The sequence below is a fragment of the Schistocerca cancellata genome, chromosome 1 (genome assembly GCF_023864275.1).
Source record: "Schistocerca cancellata isolate TAMUIC-IGC-003103 chromosome 1, iqSchCanc2.1, whole genome shotgun sequence".
In the NCBI taxonomy this organism is placed as follows: Eukaryota; Metazoa; Arthropoda; class Insecta; order Orthoptera; family Acrididae; genus Schistocerca; species Schistocerca cancellata.
In genome coordinates, this window is record NC_064626.1 from 1,287,801,395 (window position 1) to 1,287,825,877 (window position 24,483).

At 44.9% G+C, this 24,483-nt stretch overlaps 1 protein-coding gene across 2 annotated transcripts in view; it reads right to left on the reverse strand.

Annotated features, from left to right (window-relative positions):
• LOC126095167 (DNA topoisomerase 2-binding protein 1-A-like) overlaps window positions 1-24,483 on the reverse strand; it is a 304,515-nt gene that overhangs the window by 185,257 nt on the left and 94,775 nt on the right. For both annotated transcript variants that reach the window (XM_049909903.1, XM_049909895.1), the window contains exons 8-10: window positions 22,772-22,854; window positions 2,897-3,060; window positions 2,103-2,232 (exon numbers count right to left, since the gene is read on the reverse strand). In XM_049909903.1, the coding sequence (XP_049765860.1) occupies window positions 2,103-2,232; window positions 2,897-3,060; window positions 22,772-22,854 (377 nt within the window). The remainder of the gene's footprint in view (window positions 1-2,102; window positions 2,233-2,896; window positions 3,061-22,771; window positions 22,855-24,483) is intronic.

Genomic DNA, 24,483 nt, shown 5'->3' on the forward strand with positions numbered 1-24,483 from the left:
CTGTTATTCCTGTTAGTCGTTTATTTCCATTGTGGTAGTCTGAATCTATAAATTTCGCTAGTAATTATAACAACACTGATCTTTCGCAAACCCTATCAACTACATAATCAGACAGCGATTGGCATTCATCCGTTCGCCTATATTCCGCTCAGCTCATATAGCCCCGTCTCCTTTTGTCTGCGGAACGTTTATTTCTAGATGCGACTAGGATTCTTATGACAGAGACATCATGTACACTATGCACGCATTCAAAAATCAACTTATGATTTATTCAGAAATCCACTTAAAATGTGTTCAAAAATGTTCAGAAACCAACAGATATGCATTTATCATATGAATAATCGATAGACCAACATGCGCTGGATGCTAGGCGCTTTGCGAAACAAGTTTTTTTTCCCTCAAGAATATTAATTTGACAGCCCCTTTTCCCGGTAGCATCTAGCTGCTTGCTGCGACTGCTTGCACAGCCAACAGCCACATTCCTGTGGACAGAAGAGGGAGAATCTACTGCTCAAATGCAACTCAACTGCGCATGCGCATGGAGTCCTCTCGTATCTGCTAAAACAAATCTATTGTAAACAGTTGTGACTTCACGCTCATTGGAGGCAATTTGTTGTTATGAAGCATGCATAGTCTTCCTAAAACCTTTGACACTTTTGCTGTTGGCAGATGCTGGCATGAGCCGTGTGTTTCGTCGTCGTATTTGGTGCATTTTCTTTGCAATTTAAGTTATTTTCGTTTTTTTCCCTCTCGTTTAAGTTTCATTGCTGACGTATTATTCTGCAGTAGCAGGATACAGTAATATCCTTTGTTAGAGAATCTGTTCTTACAAGTCAAAATTACAAAAATTTAACTGAAATCTAAAACAATGAAAAGTTCCCAAAATGCTAAAAAAAAAAAATGTTCCCAGAAGGCTAAAAAAAATGTTCCCAGAAGGCTAAAAAAAATGTTCCCAGAAGGCTAAAAAAAAATGTTCCCAGAAGGCTAAAAAAAAATGTTCCCAGAAGGCTAAAAAAAATGTTCCCAGAAGGCTAAAAAAAATGTTCCCAGAAGGCTAAAAAAAAATATTCCCAGAAGGCTAAAAAAAATATTCCCAGAAGGCTAAAAAAAAAGTTCCCAGAAGGCTAAAAAAAGTTCCCAGAAGGCTAAAAAAAGTTCCCAGAAGGCTAAAAAAAGTTCCCAGAAGGCTAAAAAAAGTTCCCAGAAGGCTAAAAAAAGTTCCCAGAAGGCTAAAAAAAGTTCCCAGAAGGCTAAAAAAAGTTCCCAGAAGGCTAAAAAAAGTTCCCAGAAGGCTAAAAAAAGTTCCCAGAAGGCTAAAAAAAGTTCCCAGAAGGCTAAAAAAAGTTCCCAGAAGGCTAAAAAAAGTTCCCAGAAGGCTAAAAAAAGTTCCCAGAAGGCTAAAAAAAGTTCCCAGAAGGCTAAAAAAAGTTCCCAGAAGGCTAAAAAAAGTTCCCAGAAGGCTAAAAAAAGTTCCCAGAAGGCTAAAAAAAGTTCCCATAATGCTAAAAAATTCCTGGGTATTTCCCAGATCTCCTGGTTGTCCCGGGTCGTACACACCCTGAACTTGAAAGTGGAAGCTCTCCTTGAAAGAGAATATAGTACCACATAGTACTAATCAACAGAAAAAAATCTAACTTTATCTAGATTGGCATTTTTGAAAAAAAAAAAAAATCTGTAAATTAAAAAAAAAATTCAAAAGGCGAAAGTACAAGAACTTCGACAGATATGTCCAAATGGAGGATACCACTGTAATCATAAAGCAATTCTCTTTCAAATAAAAAAACTAACAAAATAACTAGAACTGTTGCAAAGATACAGCATTTTAAAAAAAATTCCGAATTTCACATCTTCAAAATGGTGTTTGGAGGCCTGTACCTCAGGGCCGCAAATTTTTTTGGAGAAAACAAAAAATGTGTTTCTTACTTACTCCTGAATTTTAACATATGCTAAAATCAATAACATCTGAGACTATGAAGGTAACCCCCTCTGCCTGAAGTGATATGGATTATGCCAAGAGGAGAATGAAAAAGAGAAATAAAAATTAATACTGATTCTGGTGTATTATTGCATACTGAGCCATATATTAAATATCAGCACCATACCTTTTTGCTCAATGGTGATGGTGGTTCAGCAGGCTTTGCATTGTTCCCAGATACCAAGAACAATTCTTCAGGAGCAGGACGTCTTTGCTTCAAGCTTTCAAGCAACCAGTCAATAGTTACGACATGAGGTCTGTAAATCAGATAAGGTGTGTAGTATGAAATTCAAAAGAGACGTAAGTGTAAGACTTCAGTCACTGACTGTTCCGCATATATTAAAAACATAATGAATTATCCCAAACATATGAAGCCTGCTGTCATAATTATTCCACAGTCTTCGTCATAAAGCCTTTGGCACATTTTGCTGTATCAGTTCTTACAAGTCAAAAATTCAAAAATTTAACTGAAGACTAAAACAACAAAAAATTCCTGGAATTCTAGAAAATTCCCCCGGTTTTCCCCAGTTAAAAAAATATCCAGGTTCTCCTCAGATTTCCCGATTGTCCCGGAGCATATACACCCTGTACATAATGGAGTAGAATGGAATGACTTATCATTTACTGCCTCAGCCATGGAGACAGAATTTGTTATTCTGAACCAAATGCATGTTTACGGGAAAATACAGATGGACAAAAAAAGAAGCATAAGGGAGCATATCAGAGAGCATCTTTTGTGTCAGTTCCTGTCCAATTTGAACAAGTTACTACTGGTACCGTCATTGCTTTGAATAATATTGTGTATAGCCCATTTAGTCACAATTATTTTGTCAATAAAATAATACTAAGGCACAGCAGATCAGAGGTCCGTAACACATGAAATAGTTCAGTAGATGAAGCAAAGAAATATTTTCAACTCACCTGATTCCACTCTTCTTCAGGTAATTTACATCTTCAGGTACATGATCACCAACAATAATGTGGGACACTGGATCTGAAAGTACACTGAATCTTGTTGCTCCTCCTGCATTTAGTATCTTCCTAAGATTTTCACAGACGTCAAGACTAAATCCACTGAGATAAACCTACACACAGAAATAAATTCCTTCTTAACATTTACAGTAGTGAGGGAGCAGGGGAAGGGAGAAGAAATGTAAAATGAAGGAGGAAGGAAGAGAAAGGAAAGGATTACCTGTTTTCAGTGTATTAATTATACGCATTTACTCAAACAACTATTTCTTTATGAACTTGAAGCTTGCAGAAAATGGGCCAGAAATATAGATTGTCTCTAAATTCTGGATTAAGAAACACACACACACACACACACACACACACACACACACACACACACACAGAGAGAGAGAGAGAGAGAGAGAGAGAGAGAGAGAGAGTGAATCAAGTGTTATAACACATGTTATATTGTACATGAAGCTCCATTTCTCAACAAATTACTTGTATAACATACCACTGAATCAGGAAACATGTTTTACAAGAAAAATAATGAAGAGTCATGAAGCAATTTCAACAAACATGAAAATGCACTGAGGTAACAAAAGTCTTGAGATTGTGATACACACATATACAGGAGGTGGTAGTATCGCATACACAGGGTATAAAAGGGCAGTGCATTGGCAAAGCTGTCATTTGCACTCAAGTGATTCATGTGAAAAGGTTTCCAACATGACTATGGCTATACAATGGAAATTAACAGACTTTGAAAGTTGAATGGTAGATGGAGCTAGACACATGGTACATTTCAGTTTGGAAATAGTTAGGGAATTCAATATTCAGAGATCCACAGTGTCAAGAGTGTGCTGAGAATACCAAATTTCTGGTGTTACCTCTCACCAAGAACAACGCAGTGGCTGATGGCCTTCATCTGATGACAGAGCAGCAGTGTTTGCGTCGAGTTGTCAGTACTGACAGACAAGCATCTCTACATGAAGAAACCACAGAAATAAATCTGGGACGTAGGACGAACATATCTCAAGACAGTGTGGCAAAATCTGGCACGAATGGGCTGTAACAGTGAGTATCTTTGCTAACAGAACAAAATCACTTGCAGTGTCTCTCCCGACCTCATTAACATATAGGTTGGATCTTAGGCGACTGCAAAACAGTGGCCTGGTCAGATGAGACCCAATTTCAGTTCATTTGTTTGTTTTGTTTTAGGGTACAGAAACAACTAGGGTCATACACACCCATGTCAAAACTGTACAACACGAAGACAAAGACAGGAGTTAAAAACAACTACACAATAATCCCAATAGACAGAAGAGAAGACAGCTAAAAACAGTGATGTGGAGAAAGGTCTATAAAATATGCCATAAGAAATGGAGGTCCTGAAATAAAGATTAAATGTCCTCCACCATATTTCTATGATGGATAAAAAGTAAAACACAGTTGACAGCCTGTTTTTTTTTTTTTTTTGTTTTAGGGCGCAGAACTTCTATGGTCATTAGCGCCCAGCCCGTGACTTAAGACAATAAAAAACCGAAATTGAAAACCAGCAGCAATGGGAACAAAGTCATAAAATTGGAGAAACTAAAAGTAGAAGGAATACTTAAAAATCCACTACAGAAAGGGGGTGGTTGTCCCCAAAAAAAGCTTCAAATGACTGACGTCATTTCACTGTCACTAATTAACTGGAGAACGCGGTCGGCTGAGCGCGTGTCATCTGCTAAAATCGACGATAGATCAGGCGATAGCTGTAGACGGGAGCGTAACGGATTAAAATAGGGGCATTCAATTAAAAGGTGTCTTACAGTCCACAGCTGAAAGCAGTGGGGACAGAGTGGGGGATGATCGCCGCTTAAAAGATGTCGATGGCTAAAAAGACAGTGCCCTATCCGGAGTCTAGCTAAAATTACCTCCTCCCGACGACGCGTTCGGGAGGAAGAGGTCCAAGCGCAAGGAAGGGCTTTCACTTCCCGCAATTTATTACGGGAAAGTGTTGACCAATGCGCATGCCATAAATGAGCAACTTTGCGACATAAACCGCTCCGTAGATCGGTGAAGGGAAGCGACTGAATAACTGGCCGAGGAAGAGAGACTGCAGCCTTGGCCGCTATATCGGCCGCCTCATTCCCACAGATACCAGCGTGTCCCGGGAGCCAGAGGAACGCCACCGAGACGCCCCCCAGGTGGAGCAAGCGCAGACAGTCCTGAATCCGGTGGACCAGAGGGTGCACAGGGTAAAGAGCTTGGAGACTGAGGAGAGAGCTGAGAGAATCTGAGCAGATAACGTATTGTATCCGCTGATGGCGGCGGATGTAGTGGACAGCCTGGAGAACAGCGTAAAGCTCCGCAGTATAAACCGAACACTGGTCGGGAAGCCGAAAGCGATTTGGGGTGTCGCCAACAATATAGGCACTCCCTACACCTAACGATGTTTTCGAGCCGTCGGCGTAAATAAATGTGGCGTCCGTCATTTGTGCACATAGAGCAGCAAATGCCCGACGATAAACAAGTGTAGGGGTACCATCCTTGGGAAATTGACAAAGGTCACGGAGCAGGCAGATCCGGTGATGGAGCCAAGGCGGTGCTGTACCCCAAGTTGTCAAGAAGGTTTTAGGAAAGCGGAAGGAAAGAGAATGGAGCAGTTGACGGAAGAGGACTCCCGGGGGCAGTAGGGAGGAGGAGCGGCCTGCATACCCTACATCAAAGGAGGCGTCGAAAAAAAGGTCATGGGCTGGATTAGCAGGCATGGAAGACAGATGGCTAGCATAACGACTCAGGAGGACTGCTCGCCGATTGGACAGCGGAGGCTCAGCAGTCTCAGCATAAAGGATTTCCACAGGGCTAGTGTAAAAAGCTCCAGACACTAAACGTAATCCACGGTGGTGAATAGAGTCGAGACGCCGTAGAATAGACGGCCGAGCAGAGGAGTAGACTATGCGTCCACAATCCAATTTCGAGCGCACTAAGGCGCGATAAAGGCGGAGAAGGACCACTCGGTCCGCTCCCCAGGAGGTACCATTCAGGACACGGAGGGTGTTAAGCGATCGCAGACAGCGAGCCGAAAGATAGGAAACGTGGGAGGACCAGCACAGTTTTCTGTCGAACATAAGACACAAGAATTTAGCGACGTCTGAAAACGGAAGGTTGACAGGACCGAGATGTAAGGAGGGCGGAAGAAACTCCTTACGTCGCCAAAAATTTACACAAACGGTCTTACTGGGTGAGAAACGGAAGCCGGTTTCGATGCTCCACGAGTGGAGGCGATCGAGACATCCTTGAAGACGTCGTTCAAGAAGGCTGGTCCGTTGAGAGCTGTAGTAGATCGCAAAATCGTCCACAAAGAGGGAGCCCGAGACATCAGGAAGGAGACAATCCATAATTGGATTTATGGCAATAGCAAACAGTACAACACTCAGCACGGAGCCCTGGGGTACCCCGTTTTCTTGGGAGAAAGTACGGGAGAGAGTAGTGTTCACCCGCACCCTAAAAGTGCGCTCTGCCATAAATTCGCGAAGAAAAAGGGGCAGCCGGCCTCGAAAGCCCCAAGAGAACAGTGTGCGGAGGATGCCTGTCCTCCAACAGGTATCGTATGCTCTCTCCAGATCGAAAAATATTGCTACGTTTGGCGTTTCCAGAGAAAATTGTTCATGATATAAGTGGAGAGAGCAACAAGATGGTCAACTGCTGAATGATGCTTCCGAAATCCGCATTGGGCTGGTGTTAAAAGACTGCGGGATTCCAGCCACCAAGCTAAACGGTAATTCACCATACGCTCCAAAACCTTACAGACACTACTCGTGAGAGAAATGGGGCGATAGCTAGAGGGGAGATGTTTGTCCTTTCCAGGTTTCGGAACGGGAACGACAACAGCTTCCCGCCACCGTCTGGGAAAGGTACTGTCGGTCCAAATTCGATTATAAAGGCGAAGGAGGTAACGCAGACTATGGGTTGATAAATGCAGCAACATTTGGACATGGATACCATCAAGTCCTGGGGCGGAGGAGCGAGAAGAAGAGAGTGCATGTTGGAGTTCCCGATTGGAGAAAACAGTATTGTAGCTTTCGCGATTTGGAGAGGAGAAAGCAAGAGGTCGGGCTTCCACTGCACGTTTCTTCAGGAGAAACGCTGGCGGGTAATTTGAAGAGCTCGAAATCTCAGCAAAGTGCTGACCCAACGAGTTAGAAATTGCGACGGGGTCCACTAAGGTATCATGCGCGACAGTGAGCCCAGAGACCGGGGAGAAACTAGGCGCGCCTGAGAACCGTCGAAGCCGACTCCAAACTTCGAGGAGGGAGTGAAGGTGTTAAATGAGCTAATAAAGAATTTCCAGCTTGCCTTCTTGCTATCGCGGATGACGCGACGGCATCGCGCACGGAGCTGCTTATAGCGGATACAGTTGGCCAAAGTAGGATGGTGACGGAAAATGCGAAGAGCACGTCGCCGCTCACGTATTGCGTCACGGCATGCCTTGTTCCACCAAGGAACTGGGGGGCGCCGGGGCAATTCGGAGGTGCGTGGTATTGAACATTCCGCAGCTGTAAGAATAACGTCGGTAATATGTGTGACCTCATTGCGACGCTGGGAAAGCGACGGACATCGAATGTCGCTAGAGACGAAAAAAGTGTCCAATCGGCTTGGGCAAACTTCCAGCGTCGCGGGCGCATATATGGCAGTTGAGGCTGCAGTCTGAGGACACATGGAAAGTGGTCACTCGAGTGTGTATCATCAAGGGCGAACCATTCGAAGCGCCGAGCGAGCGGAACAGTACCGACCGCAAGGTCCAAATGAGATAAAGTTGTCATGGAGGCAGACAAAAATGTGGGGACCCCAGTGTTGAGGCAAACTAGATCCGCTTGGTGGAAAACGTCGAGCAATATGGAGCCACGTGGACAAGGATGTGGAGATCCCCAAAGCGGGTGGTGGGCATTGAAGTCCCCAACCAGCAAATAGGGGGGTGGAAGCTGACCAAGAAGATGAAGGAGATCAGCTCGTGCCATTGGTGTGGATGATGGAATGTATACAGTACAAAGAGAGAACGTGTATCCGGAAAGGGAAAGACGGACAGCGACAGCTTGCAAGGAAGTGTTTAAGGGGATTGGGTGATAATGGAGAATATCATGGAGAAGAATCATGAGTCCTCCATGGGCTGGAGAGCCTTCAACAGAGGGTAGATCATATCGGACGGACTGAAAATGAGGGAGAACAAAGTGGTCATGGGGACGCAGCTTTGTTTCCTGAAGACAGAAGATGACCGGCGAGTAGGATCGTAAGAGGATCGACAATTCATCCCTATTGGCTCGAATGCCGCGGATATTCCAGTGGATAATGGACATGGGGTGAACAGAAAATGGAGGAATGTGACCAAAGTTGCTGTCAACTCAAAGACTGCTCGGAGCTAGCGACCGACAGCATGGAATGGCAGTCAGCCGAAGGCAGAAGATACTGATCCATAGGTTGGTCAGGAGCAGCTCCTGCCTCCAGCGATCGGCCGGTTGACCGGCCACCAGCAGTGCGCCTCGGCGACACAGAAGACGGCCGAGGGCGATTTCCACCAGGTGGTGCTGTAGATGGGACACGCCTTGGCGGAGAAGGAGAGGAACTGGGTTTCTTTGTAGCCTTCTTGGAAGAATGATGTTTAGATGAAGGAGGAACCGATGGTTGTGAAGTTGCGGTACGTAAAAACTCTTCACGAGTATGCTCTTTTTTCGAAGACTTGGCGTCTGACTTTTGGGCTCGAGATTTAGCAGAACCCGACGAAGGGTGAGCCATAGAGCAGGCAGGTGAAAGTGGTGAGGTTGAACGAGCGATCTTTGCGCTGGCCAATCTGACAACCGTGGCACTAAAGGTGAGGTCGCAAGTCTGCGTGGCCGCCTCCTTTGTTGGCCGAGGAGAAGCAAGGACAGTGCTGTATTTTCCTGTCTGAGGCACGGTGGGCTTGCGACTGGCGAATAATTTTCCTTCACTCTTATTTCCTGGATGAGCTTTTCGTCCTTAAAAACGGGGCAATCTCGAGAGGAAGCAGGGTGGTCACCCATACAGTTGATGCAGCGAGGGGATGGAGGTGGACAAGCACCCTCATGGGCATCATTGCCACACGTAACACATTTGGCCGGATTGGAACAGGACTGGCTGGTGTGATTGAACCGCAGACATCGATAGCAACGCGTAGGGTTTGGGACGTAAGGGCGAACGGAAATTAACTCATAGCCTGCTTTGATTTTCGATGGGAGTTGAACTTTGTCAAATGTCAAGAAGACAGTGCGGGTTGGAATGATGTTCGTGTCAACCCGTTTCATAACTCTATGAACTGCCGTTACGCCCTGGTCAGACAGATAGTGCTGAATTTCTTCGTCAGACAATCCATCGAGGGAGCGTGTATTAACGACTCACGCGAGGAATTTAAGGTACGGTGCGGTTCCACCTGGACAGGGAAGGTGTGGAGCAGAGAAGTACGCAGCAATTTTTGTGCCTGGAGGGCACTGTGTGTTTCTAACAACAGGGTGCCATTCCGTAATCTGGAACAAGACTTTACAGGACCTGCAATTGCGTCGACACCTTTCTGAATAATGAAAGGGTTGACCGTGGAGAAGTCGTGACCTTCATCAGACCGAGAAACAACAAGGAACTGTGGTAACGATGGAAGAATCGTCTGTGGCTGAGACTCGGTATACTTACGTTTGTGAGCAGACATAGTGGAAGGTGAGGAAACCATTGCGGAAGAATCCCCCATGATTACCGGCGTCTCCGATGGCGCGCTCCTCCCTTGTGGGGGCCCTCTCTGAGGGCACTCCCACCTTAGGTGATTGTTCACACCTCAGGTCACACCTCCCGACAAACGGACGGAGGGACCAATCGGCACTTTCGGAAGGTATCAGCTCGGGTAATCACCCCTCCCTGGGCCTGGCCGTTACCAGGGGGTACGTACATGTCCTACCTGTCTACCCGGGGCGGGGAATTACGCGTTACCCTGTCACCGGCTACGCACAAAAGGCGTGGGTCGGCCTTCAGACACGCACAGGGAGGAAGAAAGAGAAAGGGAAAGGAAAGAAGAGAGGTCTCAAACGCCGCAGCGGAGAAAAGGGAAAGAGAAGAGGTAAGGAAAAGAGAAGGACAAAGGAAGGAAGAAGACATAAAAGCAAGGAAGGCGAAGAATGCAGTACATTTACGAGTGTCCGTCTCCGGACGTAGGCACAAATCATACTCCCAGATGGGGAGAAAGGGAAGGAAAGAGCCAGAGGTGAGGGGAGGAGGGGCGAAGATGGGGGATGGGGAAGGATGCGGAAAGGGAAGGTATGCAGCCCGGAAAGGAAGGAGGGCCACATTAGCTCGGGGTCCCGTGCTCGCTACGCACGTATCCACAAAAGGGTTGTGGATCCCCTGGGGGGAGTTGACAGCCTGTGTGCCATTCGCTAAAACTGCCTGTAACTCAGACAGCAAACACAAATGGGAACATAAATGGTTTAAAAAAAGAGAATTCAGTCAGGAAATGGTGGACTGTCAAAGGTTGAGAGCAATGAGCACAAAGTGGTGAGTGAGCACCACTTAACAAATGGCAATGGCTAAAAAGACAGTGCCCAATACGCAACCTAGCTAAAATGGTCTCCTCACAGTGAGAGGGCCAAGAGGGGGTCGTCCAAGCAGCTGGGAGAGGCTTAATAACCTTGAACTTGTTCCCATGAAGGGAGGACCAAAGGTGATGCCAAAGTGACACCACCTGCTGACTGATGGCAGCACGGAGATCATCAGAGGAAATTTACAAACTAGCAGGCTGAGGTACGAGGAAGTCAGCGGCCTTGTTTCCTGTCGGACTCGTGTGACCAGGAATCCAAACAGACATCACAGTTGGTTGGTAGATTGACTGATTGGGGTTTAAGGGACCAAACAGCAAGGTCATCAGTCCCTTGTTTCAAATGTGGTCCATTCAGACATCTCATTAAAGTCCGAATGATAAAAGGGAAAAGGCTGAAAAATGTAAAAGTGCAGTTGTGTTGTCAATGGTAAAAACAAAATGATAGAAGTCAGCAAGAGAGCAACTACAAGGCTATGCTAGAGGCAGGAAATATCCCACCTCTGAAGCAGTAGAAACAAGAGCACCTGCTATTTAAAAGCGTTCAACTGCTAGAATGTAGAAGTGCGTATGGGAAAAGGAGACTAACCAATTCTAAAAAGCGATAAAAACAGAGTGAAAGGGAAAGAAAAGAGGATCTTGGCCAGGGAGGGGAGTTGAGAATCTCCCACCACAGCTTACAGTAGGAGATACCCCAACCCCCACTGTCCTGCCCCAACACCAGAGTGAGATTAAAAACCTTAAAACTGAGAACAAAAACCACTTTCATGGAGGAAACTGAGAACCAGTTTGACCATCCGGGAATCGTTAGCCAACATTAAAGGTAAAGTGCAGGGAAGTCTGTACTTAGTACGCAGAGCCAAAAGAAGTGGACATTCCACCAAAATGTGGGATACTGACTGGAAGGCTCCACAACCACAAAGTGGGGGTGGCTCATTGCGCTAAAGAAAACCATGGGTCAGCCTGGTATAGCCGATGCGGAGTCGACACAGGGTGGTTGAGGCCTTTCGGGAGAGGCAGAAGGAAGAACACCACAGGAACTGGTGTCACCTTAATCGCATGAAGTTTATTAGACAGGGAGGTAGCCTCCCAAGAGTTGGCCCATGATTGTGAGAAGTGGAATTTGATGTGAAGCCGTAAATCTGCTGCAGAAGGGGTTACAGAGAACGGGGGTAAGTGACTGCTCACCCCGCCAAACGATCAGCAAGCTCATTACCTGGAATACCCACATAGCCAGGGACTGACAGGAAGTCAACAGAACAAGTAGCACAGTGAAGATCGGCGAGATGGTCACGGATGGCCGAGACCAAGGGATGGCGGGAAAAACACCGGTCAATAGCCAGAAGGCCACTCATTGAGTCCGTACATAACAAAATGCGGTTGTGTTGGGACTGTTTAATAAAATTAAAGGCCTGGGCAATTGCCATCAACTCCGCAGTAAACACCCCACATGTAGGTGACAGGACATGATTTTCCATGCCAACAGAGGGCATCAAGGCATATCCCGCACAATCAGCAGATTTAGAGCCATCGGTGTAAAAAAACAACAGCATCCCGAAACTCCCATGAAATTCAGTGGAAGAAACAACGGGACACCATAAGGGGAATGGAATATTTCGGACCTTGGCGGAGATCCATCCGAATTCGGGGCAGAGGAACTAACCAAGGGGGGTGTTGGGGAGGGAGTGTGGGAGACAGGACAAAGAAGGAAGCTGAAAATCACAGCAGAGAGACGCAAGGCGGAGCCCAATGGGTGACGTGCATGGTCTGGGGACAGGATAGAATAGGAAGGATGAGGGGGAGGGGAATGGACAGCAATTGCATAAGAAACGAGAAGCTGTGACCGCTGAACAGAAAAAGGGGGGGGGGGGGGGGGGGGGGGGAGATCCCAGCTTCAACCAGGAGACTATCAACAGGGCTAGTAGGAAAGGCACTGGTGGCCAAACGGATACCACAATGGTGGACCAAATCCAGCAGGTGCAGTGTGGAAGGAGCAGCCGAACCATAAACTTGACAACCATAGTCCAAGCGAGACAGCGCTAAAGCCCGATAAAGGCAGAGAAGGATGGAGTAGTCCGCACCCCATGAGGTGTGGGCAAGGAAGCAAAGGACATTGAGTTTACAGAAATATCCTACCTTCAGAAGTCTGGTATGAGGCAGGCAAGTGAACTTTTTGTCGAAAAGAAGACCCAGGAAACGGAACTGTGGGACCATAGGTAATTGTTGTGCATTGAGATACAGCTCCAGATCAGGGTGGCACGTAGTACGGCGACAGAAGTGGACCATCCGCAATTTTATAGGAGAGAACTGAAACCCGTGAGAGGGCCCATGCAGGGCCCGCCATATAGCTCCCTGGAGCTGCTGCACTGCAGAGGCCATCAAAGAGGAACTAACCCAAATTCAGAAATCATCCACATACAGAGCAGGGGTGACCAAATGACCGACAGAGGCCACAAGTACGTTGATGGCAATGAGGGAAAGAAGCACACTCAATACAGAACCCTGTGGGATGCCATTCTCCTGGGTCCGTGGAGAACTAAAAAAAGTAGCAACCTGAACAACCGATGGAATAGGAACTGGCGGATAAAAATCTGGAGTGAGCCCTGAAGACCCCATTGATGAAGTGTTAGTAAGATGTGATGTCGCCAAGCCATGTCATAGGCCTTTTGAAAGTCGAATGGCGGTGCTGGGAAAAAGCCTGCAGAACTGCGGATTCCAAGCGAAGTAAATGATCGATCGGAGACCGTCCCTCTCGGAAGCCACACTGGTAAGGGGACAATAGATCCTGAGATTCAAGGACCCAATTGAGCCGACGGGATACCATCCGTTCAAGTAACTTGCAAACAACATTTGTCAGACTAATTGGATGATAGCTTTTGACTAACGGGGTTCTCACCAGGCTTGAGGACAAGAACTACGATGCTATATCACCACTGAGAAGGGAAGTCACCAAAGAGCCAAATACAGATAAACACGCGGAGATGATGATGCCGTTGTGGAGCACTGAGATGTTGAAGCAGTTGGTTATGAATGGAGTCTGGGCCAGGGGCCATTTCATGAGAAGAAGAATGTGTGGAAGGAAGTTCCCATTCAGTAAAAGGTTCGTTGTAAGATTCTGATTGACAAGGGGGTACAACATAAGGCGGACGCTTCGGCACACTGTTTCTGGTGAAGGAAAGCAGCTGGATAGGAGGCTGATGCTGTCGCAAATTGGGTCGCAAAATGTTCTGCAAAAATCGATGGGTCCACGCAAAGGCCATCCAAGAAGTGAAGGCCTGGGAGGATGGACTGCCAATAGCAACCTCGGAGAGAGCGAAGTGTAGCCCATACCCGTGACATAGGGACAGTAGAACCGAGGGAAGAAACAAAGCGTTCCCAACACATCCGTTTGCTCTGTTTGATTAAGTAACGGGCTTTAGTGCGAAGGCGTTTATAGGTAATAATGCTGGCAACAGATGAGTGCCTCTTAATGTGTTGCAAAGCTCAACAGCGATCACGGATGGCAATGGCAATGGCCGTACTCCACCATGAGACTTGCCGGCGGTGAAATGGTGCATATGAGCACGGTGCAGCAAGGCTAGCAGCACAAACAATCACATCAGACACACCACATAGGACGTCATCAATACAACCTGACAAAGAGGGATAAAATACGACCTGTGCAGTGTATAGAGGCCAATCGGCGCGTTGACAAGACCAACGAGGTAACCTGTCTATCGGGGAGTGGGAAGGGAGCAAGAGAATCAACAGGAAATGGTCACTATCACAAAGGTTGTCGTGTGGCGACCAGTGTAATGATGGGAGGAGGGAGGGAGAAGAAAGAGAAAGATCAATGGCAGAAAAGGTATATGACTGGCACTAAAATGAGTAGGGGAGCCATCATTAAGAAGGCACAAGTCGTGGTCTGCAAGAAACTGGTCTATGAGAAGACCTCGTTTAGATGGAAATGCACTGCCCCACAAGGGACGACGAGCATTAAAATCCCCGAGAAGGAGGAAGGGAGGAGGAAGTAGCTGAAGAATGGCAGTTAAGGCAGCAGGTGTAAGAGTCCTGTCAGGAGGGATATAAGGATTGCAAACCGTGACCTCATGGTCCAGGTGGACCCTAACAGCAACTGCTTCCAATGTAGTTCGAAGAGGAATCCACGTGCTAGCAATGTATGTACGGACCAACGTACAAGCGCCAGCAGAAGCCCGCAGGGGTCTGACCCGATTTCGACAGAAAACACGGAACCCACAGAGGGTCAGTGAGTGATCATCAGTAAAATCACAGACATCACAGTGGCTCCATAAAGAGAGAGCAGGTGACAGCTTTCCTGGACCCGTTGCACTAAAGGATGGAAGGTGTAGAGCACACAGATGCTTTGACGGACCAGAGTGTCCAAGCAGATGATGCAATTGAAAAGCCTGTGCCACTGGATGCATTGCATGGACTGATACAGGGGGAAGAGTTCTGCTGTTAATACTGAAGAATGTTCTGCTGTTAATACTGAAGAATGTTCTGGAAGTTGCCAATCACGAAGGCACACCCCATACCACAGTCAGTCCGAGAGCCATTAGTGTAAACAAAAGTACAATCGAGAAGTTCCATGCGTAGGTCATGAAAATGAAGGCAATAGAGTGAGTGTCCTTAGGAAGAGAATGAAGGCCAGAGTGAACATGGGCTGCCACACGAAGCTAAGGTGGTGAAGGATTCACATCCATCAGGAAATTGGCAGGTAGCAGGAGGATCTGCAGCGAATTGACGCATGGTGCAGGGAATGGCAATTGAATCTCAATGTAAACAAGTGTAATGTGCTGCGAATACACAGAAAGATAGATCCTTTATCATTTAGCTACAAAATAGCATGTCAGCAACTGGAAGCAGTTAATGCCATAAATTATCTGGGAGTACGCATTAGGAGTGATTTAAAATGGAATGATCATATAAAGTTGATCGTCACTAAAGCAGATGCCAGACAGATTCATTGGAAGAATCCTAAGGAAATGCAATCCAAAAACAAACGAAGCAGGTTACAGTACGCTTGTTCACCCGCTGCTTGAAAACTGCTCAGCAGTGTGGGATCCGTACCAGATAGGGTTGATAGAGGAGATAGAGAGGATCCAGCGGAGAGCAGCGCGCTTCATTACAGGATCATTTAGTAATCGCGAAAGTGTTACGGAGATGATAGATAAACTCCAGTGGAAGACTCTGCAAGAGAGACGCTCAGTAGCTCGGTACGGGCTTTTGTTAAAGTTTCGAGAACATACCTTCACCGAAGAGTCAAGCAGTATATTGCTCCCTCCTACGTATATCTCGTGAAGAGACCGTGAGGATAAAATCAGAGAGATTAGAGCCCACACAGTGGCATACCGACAATCCTTCTTTCCACAAACAATACGAGACTGGAATAGAAGGGAGAACCGATAGAGGTACTCAAGGTACCCTCCGCCACACACTGTCAGGTGGCTTGCGGAGTATGGATGTAGATGTAGATGTAGAAATTAAGGGGCCAGAGCAAGAGCCAAAAGCGAACTACAGGAGGTAACAGAGAAGATGGATACACCCCATACTGGTGATCAGAGGCATCAACGAAGATGGAGGCATAGGATCGATGGCCAAGCATTGGACACAAATGGTATATATATATATCTGCTGAGGAGGAAGTCATGATGGTAGGGCAGTGGCAGTTCGGTAACTCATTCGTACAGAATCTGAACTGGGCTGATGTAAAAAGTGCTGTGGCCAAATTGATGCCACAGGGATGGATAGTATTGACACAGCATAAGAGGGACGGATGTGCAGATGCATAAACGAAACACCCAGTCTAGTTTAAAGCAGACAAGGGACCAGTACAAATAGTGGAGAGTTGTTCAATCTGTTCCCTAGTACATGTAGGATACCAAGGGACCGCATACAGTGGGCCACCAGGTACGACACATGGGAGAATGGGAGATTTTTCTTTTGAGCTTGGGCCCCAGAAATTTCACAGTTTCAACAAAAAGAAGAGCAACAGCCCCATGATGTTAAGACGATGGAAAAAACCAACTGCAATGCCAGAAATTAAAACAAATGCTTTGTCAGTGGAAAAGCGAAAGCCATTGTTGATGCTCCATGAGTAAAGATGATAGACACATTGCTGAAGACACCGCTCAATGAGACAGGTCTGTGGAGAACTGCAACAGATGGCAAAATCGTCAACAAAAAGGGAGCTGGAGGTATCAGGCAGGAGACAGGCCATTATATGGTTAACGGTGATAGCAAAGAGTATGACACTCAGGATGGAACCCCGAGGAACATCACTTCCCTGGATAAGACAAAGCTGAATCCACACATACCATGAAAACTTGGTCTTTTAAAAATTCCTGAGGGAAATGGGGAATGCGGCCAAGGAGGCCCCATGTGTAGAGATACCGAGGATACAAATTCTCCAGGTGTTGTAGCCTTTAAAAAAAAAAAAGGCCACAGTCTGGTATTTTTGCAGAAAACCATTCATGACATGAGTCGACAAAATGACAAGATGGTGAACTGCACTCAAAATCCACACTGTGCGGTGGTTAGTAAATTGTGAGACTAGCTGCCATACCAGTAGGACACGAGTCGTAAGTACCATTATCCTGCAAACACATTTGGTGAGAGAAATGGGACATTAGCTAGAAGGGAGGTGTTTGTCCTTATTGGGCTTGGGCTTAGGTATGGGTAAGGCAGTAGCTTAACGCTAGCATCTGGGAAATGTGCCCTCTGGCCAGATGCTGATGAACCTATGAAGCAACATCTGAATGTTAACATCGTCTGGTCTTGGGGCAGCGGATTGGGATGAAGTGAGAGCATGATCTAGCTCCCTCATAGTAAAGACGGCATTGTAGCACTCACTATTCTGAGAAGAGAAGGGTAATGTCCAAGCCTCATCTGCTAGTTCTGATGGAGGAAGGCAAGGTGATCGTGGGAGCAGCTCAACATCTCTGCAAAATGGTGGCCCAAGGTGTTTAAGATAGCAACAGTGTCCACTATGACATCTGCTACTGTCAGGCCGGAAATTGGGGAGTGGACCTAGGTCCCAGACAGCCGTCGGCGGTTGGCCCACATGATGGAAGAGGGAGTGGGACTGTTAAAAGAACAATTAAATGAAACCCAGCAAGCTTTTTTGCTATCCCAAAGAATGAGATGACACTGTGCTCGCAACCGTTTATAATGAATACAGTTTGCCATTGTAGGATGACGGTTAAAAACATGGAGAGCACGTCCCCATGGGTGAATAGTGTTGCAGCACACCTCAGTCCACCAAGGGACCTGGACATGGCATGGAAAAGAAGTAGTGCAAGGAATGTAACATTCTGCAATGGTAAGATATTCTTCCTGGTCATCGCAACTGGGGAAATATTTGTTGAAGGTCGCCAGGGAGGAGAACAGCCTCCAGTTGGCCTTAGAAAGCTGCTATTTGGGGGTGCACACAGGTAAAGTAGGAGTCAGCAATTGGATGGCAAACGGGAAATGGTCGCTCGAGTGTGTGTGTCAGAAAGAATGGACAACTCGAGATGATGGGCAAGCTGGGCAGTGCATAAGGAGATGTCCAAACAGAAGTAGGTGAGATTGGAGTCTAAAAGGAACATGAGTACTCCTGTGTTAAACACGGCATCTCTCAGGTTACAGGTGTGCCCCAAAGGGGATGGTGCACATTAAAGTCACCGAGCAGCAGCAAGGGGTGAGGGAGTTGCCCAACAAGCTGGAGGTGACACTGAATGATGGAGTGGTATAAACGGTACACAGGGAAAAAGTCATGCAAGGAAGGAAAATGTGGTTTATAACAGCTTAGGGCGGGGTAGACAGGGTGATAGGTTGACTATGTTCATCATCCTTGATGAGCAGCATGACTCCCACCATGAATGGAATGTCATCCTTTGAGGGAAGGTTAAAGCGGACCAGGAAGAAATCCGAGAGCTCAAAGCAGTCGCTAGGACGCAATTTTGTTTCCTGGAGGCAAGGTACAAGCGGACGCTGCAATACTAAGAGCTGCCATAAGTCCTCTTTGTTGGATCGAAGGCCGCGAACATTCCATTCAAGAAGAGTCATGACGAGGTGAGGAAGAAGGGGTGTCACCTTGGTGGCTGCCCAGTGCCAGGTTTCGAAAACTCGCTGCTACAGGACACGGAGGCAGGGTGATCCTGCTCCATGAGGTCTACAGAGGCATTGGGATTCTCCTTCTGTCGGTCTGCCGAGTCCAGGGCAGAAAAACGGTTGACAGTGCGCACTGGCAACAAGGAGGTTGGCCGGGCGAGGGTATCATGTGGCAACACCGTCGAAGACGATCATCAAGTCGGCTAAGGAGAAGACTGTTTCCCTTTGTTTGACTTTTTGGAGCTGTTCCGGTTGGCAGACGAAGACTCAGATGTTTGTTGGATGGAGGGACATAGGAAGTCTTTGCGGGAGTATTCCTTTTCTCCTTTCTGGCCTGCTGTAGCAGGTGACTTCGCCCGATGTGGCACAAGTTTGGTGGCTTGTTGCACAGCTGGAGGGGAGTCGGGGAGGCTATCATGATGCTGGGCAGCTTCAAAAGCACAGTGCTAGATTTGAGGTCAGATGTCTGTGTGGCCATGTCCTTCGTGGAGCAAGGTGCAGCAAGAACAGTACTGTAGGTGCCAGACGGTGGAACCCACAGTTTCTGAGTAGCCAACAACTTGAGAGCGACCAGGTAAAGCACTTTTTCCTTTACCCTAATCTCCTGGACAGCCCGCTCAGAAAGAGACATGGGACAATTTCGAGAAGAGGCAACACGGTCACCACTGCAGTTGATATAGTGGGAGAAGGAGGCATGCAATGACACTCTTAAGCATCCTTAGCACAGGTTACACATTTGGCCAGGTGTCGACAGGACTCAAGTGCAGTTGGAACGAAGACACTGGTAGCAGTGCATCGGGTTCCGAATGTACTGTCATAATTTTATGGCCTGCTTTGATCTTTGACAGAAGCACCACTCTACTAAAAGTGAGAAAAAAGAGCATGTGGGCACTAAGGATGCATCTACTTTTTTTCATCACCCGTTTGACAGCAATGACATCCCGATCAGAGGTATGTTTGGATTTCTGCATCAATCAGACCATCAAGCAGCCTAGTGTAAATAACATGAGAGGAAGAATTCAGCATTCAACAGACCTTGACACGAACAGGAGAGTTGTGGAGGAGTGAAGCTGCTAGCAATTATTGTGCTTGAGAATCAGTAGTAGTCTTCAAAGGCGAAGTACTATGTCGTAAATGAGAGCAGTATTTCATAGGACCAGCAATTGCATCAACACCTTTCCGAATAATAAACGGATTTACCACAGCAAAGGACTGACTGTTTTCAGTACATGAAGCCACGAGGAACCGTGCTGCAGCTGGAAGGCTCTATGAATAGTTAGCCTCATTTCGTTTACATTTAGTAGACGTTGACTGTGAAGATGGTGATTGGCTCATTACAAGAAAATCCCCCATGATTTCCGGCGTCTCCAACTGGGAGACCCCCTCCAAAGGGGGTCACACCCACCTTAGGTGATTGATTGCACCTCAGGTCATACCTCCCAAACACCTGACGGAGGGACCAATTGGCAATTTAGCTCTTCAGTTAAAGTAACTTCCTTATAGACAGCATGTCTTGTGTAATGCACAAGAAATTCGCAAATAAGCATCCTGAGTGGCTTCCAATTGACAAATATTGTGCACAATTAGGTGCAATTAATCATGCTGAGCAGATCTGTCTAATAATTGGGTGGGGTGGGGGGTATAGTGCATGATTATATAACAATATAAGCCTGTTTTCAACAATGCATTCTGGTACATAAAATATTTTACAAAATAAATTTTTGCTAAATAAATCATTGAAAAAAAAAACCTTGTCTTAAAACAGAAAAATTCTTTAAAACCTATAATGGCATTAAAACTATTACTGGCACAACGGATAAATCTCTAGAAACAGGCTGTTACTCTATCTGTTGAAAATGCACCACGCAAACCCCAGTAGAGGCATGGTGCACTTTTGAACAGTACACGGCCCATACCCAATGTATTTTCATTGAACGTACCCTGTTTGGTAGAAAGACCCAAACAAATGGCAAGACCTGAAAAGAACTGACATTATGTCACATATTTCACATGCCAAATACATAGAAACAAACTATACAGACTTAGCAGACAAGCAATTACCTGAGATTAACCTGACCCACAGGAAGTACCTGCCACAGAACAGAATGAAAACACTAATAGTTTATAATTAACGAGCAATGCAGTGGATGCAAGATGGGGACACAACACTGACAGATTGATGGCTAACAGCTCTAAAATCAGGGGATAACAAGAAATAACATCTGCAGACTATAACTAGCTGTAACCATGCCAGGGTGCACTCTGCACAGGAATGTTAAACTTTTAACAGCTATAGTGTAGAAGTAGTACCACCAGATAACTAGACCTTATATAAATGAAATAACCCACTACACACATAGAACAATTGAAGGACTTAGAATAGAATAGTAATTAGAATAGAACAGCACAAAAGACAGGCTAAAGACGGCAAGCTCACTTCCATTTAGTGATGCTTCCCTGCAGTCAGTCGATCACTAGGATTAGAAATCAGTATGTCATGCAGAGGCCAGTGGCTTGAAGTGTACTGTCTGACTGCAGTGTTCACATCTCAGTGCACTTAGAACATTATGTGTCACTTTTCATGTTAGTTTAGGTATGGTGAAGGTACTGTGTCACTTGTGTTAGTTACGGGCCGCGTAAAAAAAAAACTGACATTTTAAGAGGTGACAGCAATAGTTCTAAATTTTATCTGAAAGATGAATCAGGCTTAGAAACTACAGCCCAATGTGATGCTTGCACCAGCACTGTCAGGTATCAACGCTAGGCAACGGCTGGAGAGCATGGCATGGGATAAGGATGGAGAGGACACTGGTGATGCCGCAAAATATATTCTGTTCCTCTCTGTGCACAATGCATCATGGATATGCCTTCTTACCTGCAAACAGAAATAGTGGTAGAGCCTACGAGAGAGACGTTTTGCAACACGCTCAATGTGACTACCACCCGAGTTGGTGTGAAATGTGAAGTTTGTATGGATACCACGCCACAACTGTTCACAGCACTTTTTGAACAGCTGTCATGACAGGCTTATGCACTGTCTGAAGATCACACATTACATCAAACATTCTCAGCTATGGCAACAGTAACTTTAACAAATTGTGGCACAATTGGCCATCGGCCTCTACTAGAAGGAATTCCCAAATCACCCGTTAATTCGAACTACCTTGTGGAAAGAGGACCTCTCCGTATTATTTTAATGCACTGATAATTGCGAAGAGTAGTAGCAACACTATTGCTGTTGTTTTGATAAAACAATTTTATGAGTAAAGCCCTGCTCATCTTTTTGAGATTCATGTTCACTCCAACTGTGATGCACATTGACACTTGTGTTTAAATTATAAGTAACTGTACCAGTACCAGTACCCAATGTCAATTCACGACACTAATACTACCAACAATGCAAATCCTGCAGCACACACTCTGAACATCATTCCTATAAAGTTGGGTATCCATACGGTAAATAGTTTTCTGTCTACACTGACACTTGCTCACTGAGAGTAGCAAAAGTTTAATTATAACTACCCTGAATATTTAAAAAAATTTGAGGGGTACGAAGATTACCAAACAGTCTTCCTTCCTGTGCAATATTTGTGATTAACAAGTTAGAAGACAAATGACATTGATACACTAAGTACCCTCTGCCACATACCATAGTGTGGCACAGTGTTATAGAAGTAGACATACATATCGGCAGCTATTCCTGATTAATTCTGTGTAAGTCTAAGCTACAGTTTGGAGGAAGCAGTCATGATCATTCACGTGGAAGCTCCAGTGGTTTCCTAGTGGAAATCTAACTGGTGAACATGTACTTTTACACTAATGCACATATGTACAGAGAATGATTATCATTATTAAAAAAAAAAGTCAAAACAATGCTTGTTTACAGCTGCCACCATAAAACGGCACTTCCACCTTTTATGGAAATGGTGTACAGAGAAATATCAAAATTTAAGTACATCGATACACGACAGCAAATCTGGTGAGACTGGACTGCCAAAATAAAACCATTACTGGATTTTCTGACAATTTAATATTTTCAACTGATACATGATATTTCATAACCGACTAAAAATTTCATGTCTGAATTTTATGTTATTCACACGATTTTAATAACTTAATTATTACAGTGTCTTACTGTAAATGCACATGAATATTTTGACATTTTTGAAACTCACCTTGCAGCCATCCAAGAAAGGACCAGCCTTCTTTGCATCTGCCAATGTCAATTTATTGACAACTTCCATGTATTTTGGAGGGACTGAAACACAATAATAATTTTTTAAATCTACATCCACTGATCCTTCCCCCCCCCCCCCCCCCCCCCCCCCCCCCCCCCCCCCCCCCCCCCTGTGAGGTACTGGATGGTTTAAACAAAAGGTTTCGAACGCTAGGCATATTTTTTTTATTTAATTAAGGCGTTTGATTGTGTTGTCCACAAAATATTGCTCCAGAAGTTGGACCATTATGAAATATGGGGAGTAGCTCACAATTGGTTCACCTCTTACCTTAGCAACAGGCAGCAAAATGTCATTATTCACAATGCTGAGAATGGCTGTGATGTGGGGTCTGAATGGGGTACAGTCAAATAGGGGGTGCCTCAGCGATCAGTGTTGGGACCACTCCTGTTCCTTATTTATATAAAAGATATGCCCTCTAGTATTACGGATAACTCTAAAATATTTATGTTTGCCGATTACAATAGCTTGGTAGTAAAGGAAGTTGTGTGCAACATTGGCTCGGTTTCAAATAGTGCAGATTAGATTAGATTAGATTAGTTTTTCATTCCATAGATCCGTCCTGAGGAGATCCTCGTGGATGTGGAACATGTCAATTTTTTTTTAAGCTGAAATAACAAAACTAATAATATGAATATATACAATACATCATTTGTTTCTATTAAAAAATCGTCAATGGAGTTGAAGGAGTTGGCCACTAGTGAGTCTTTCAGGCTCCTTTTAAACTGATCTTTATTTGTAACTAAATTTTTTATGTTTGCTGTTCATGACCTAAGTTCATGGCTTGCAGAAAATAAACAAATGCTAAATCGCAGTAAGACGCAGTTTTTATAGTTTCTAACACAAAATTCAACAAAACCTGACGTTTTAATTTCACAGAATGGGCATCTGATTAGTGAAACTGTACAGCTCAAATTTCTAGGGATTCAGACAGATAGTAAACTGTCATGGAAAACCCACTTTCAAGATCTTGTTCAAAGACTTAGTGCTGCCATGTTTACTATAAAACATGATTTGTATTTTATTATAATTATGTTACTTAATGAGAGCAATTTTTTTTTCAATAGTGTTATTTGTCAATGTTTACAGTTATGTTTCAAATAAGTAATTATTTGAAAATCTGAAGCTTTAAGTGCAAGTCTCAATTTTTGAGCATTTATTTAGTTCTTAACACAACTTTTCCTTTTGCTGTCTAAAATTATTTGTCATCCAATGAAACTTTAACACTTCTTATGTACTTTTGTGGGAATATGTGTGGAAGGCAGCGCACCATTTCTCAGAAAATAACTGCAGTTTCTTGTGCTGTATATAATTTACTTCTCTTTACTATGAGAGATTATTTTATGTATAATATTTGTTTGTATATGTTTTGAACTTTATTATTACCCCATTAAATCAGTGTACTTCATGTGGATGTTAAAGAAGAATTTTAAATATAACAATGATAATGTTAGGTGAACAGTACTTTAAAGCAAATTTCAGTGTTGACATTTTTGGCTTAATTTATGGCCAATATGTTTTTTTTAAAGACTTGAAGAGATAATCTATTATGCGACATGAGAGCTAATGAATGCAAAAGGTTTGTAACAATCAGAGACTAAAGGACTAAATGAGTGATAAGAAACTGACAATTTTACACATGGAATAGGTAG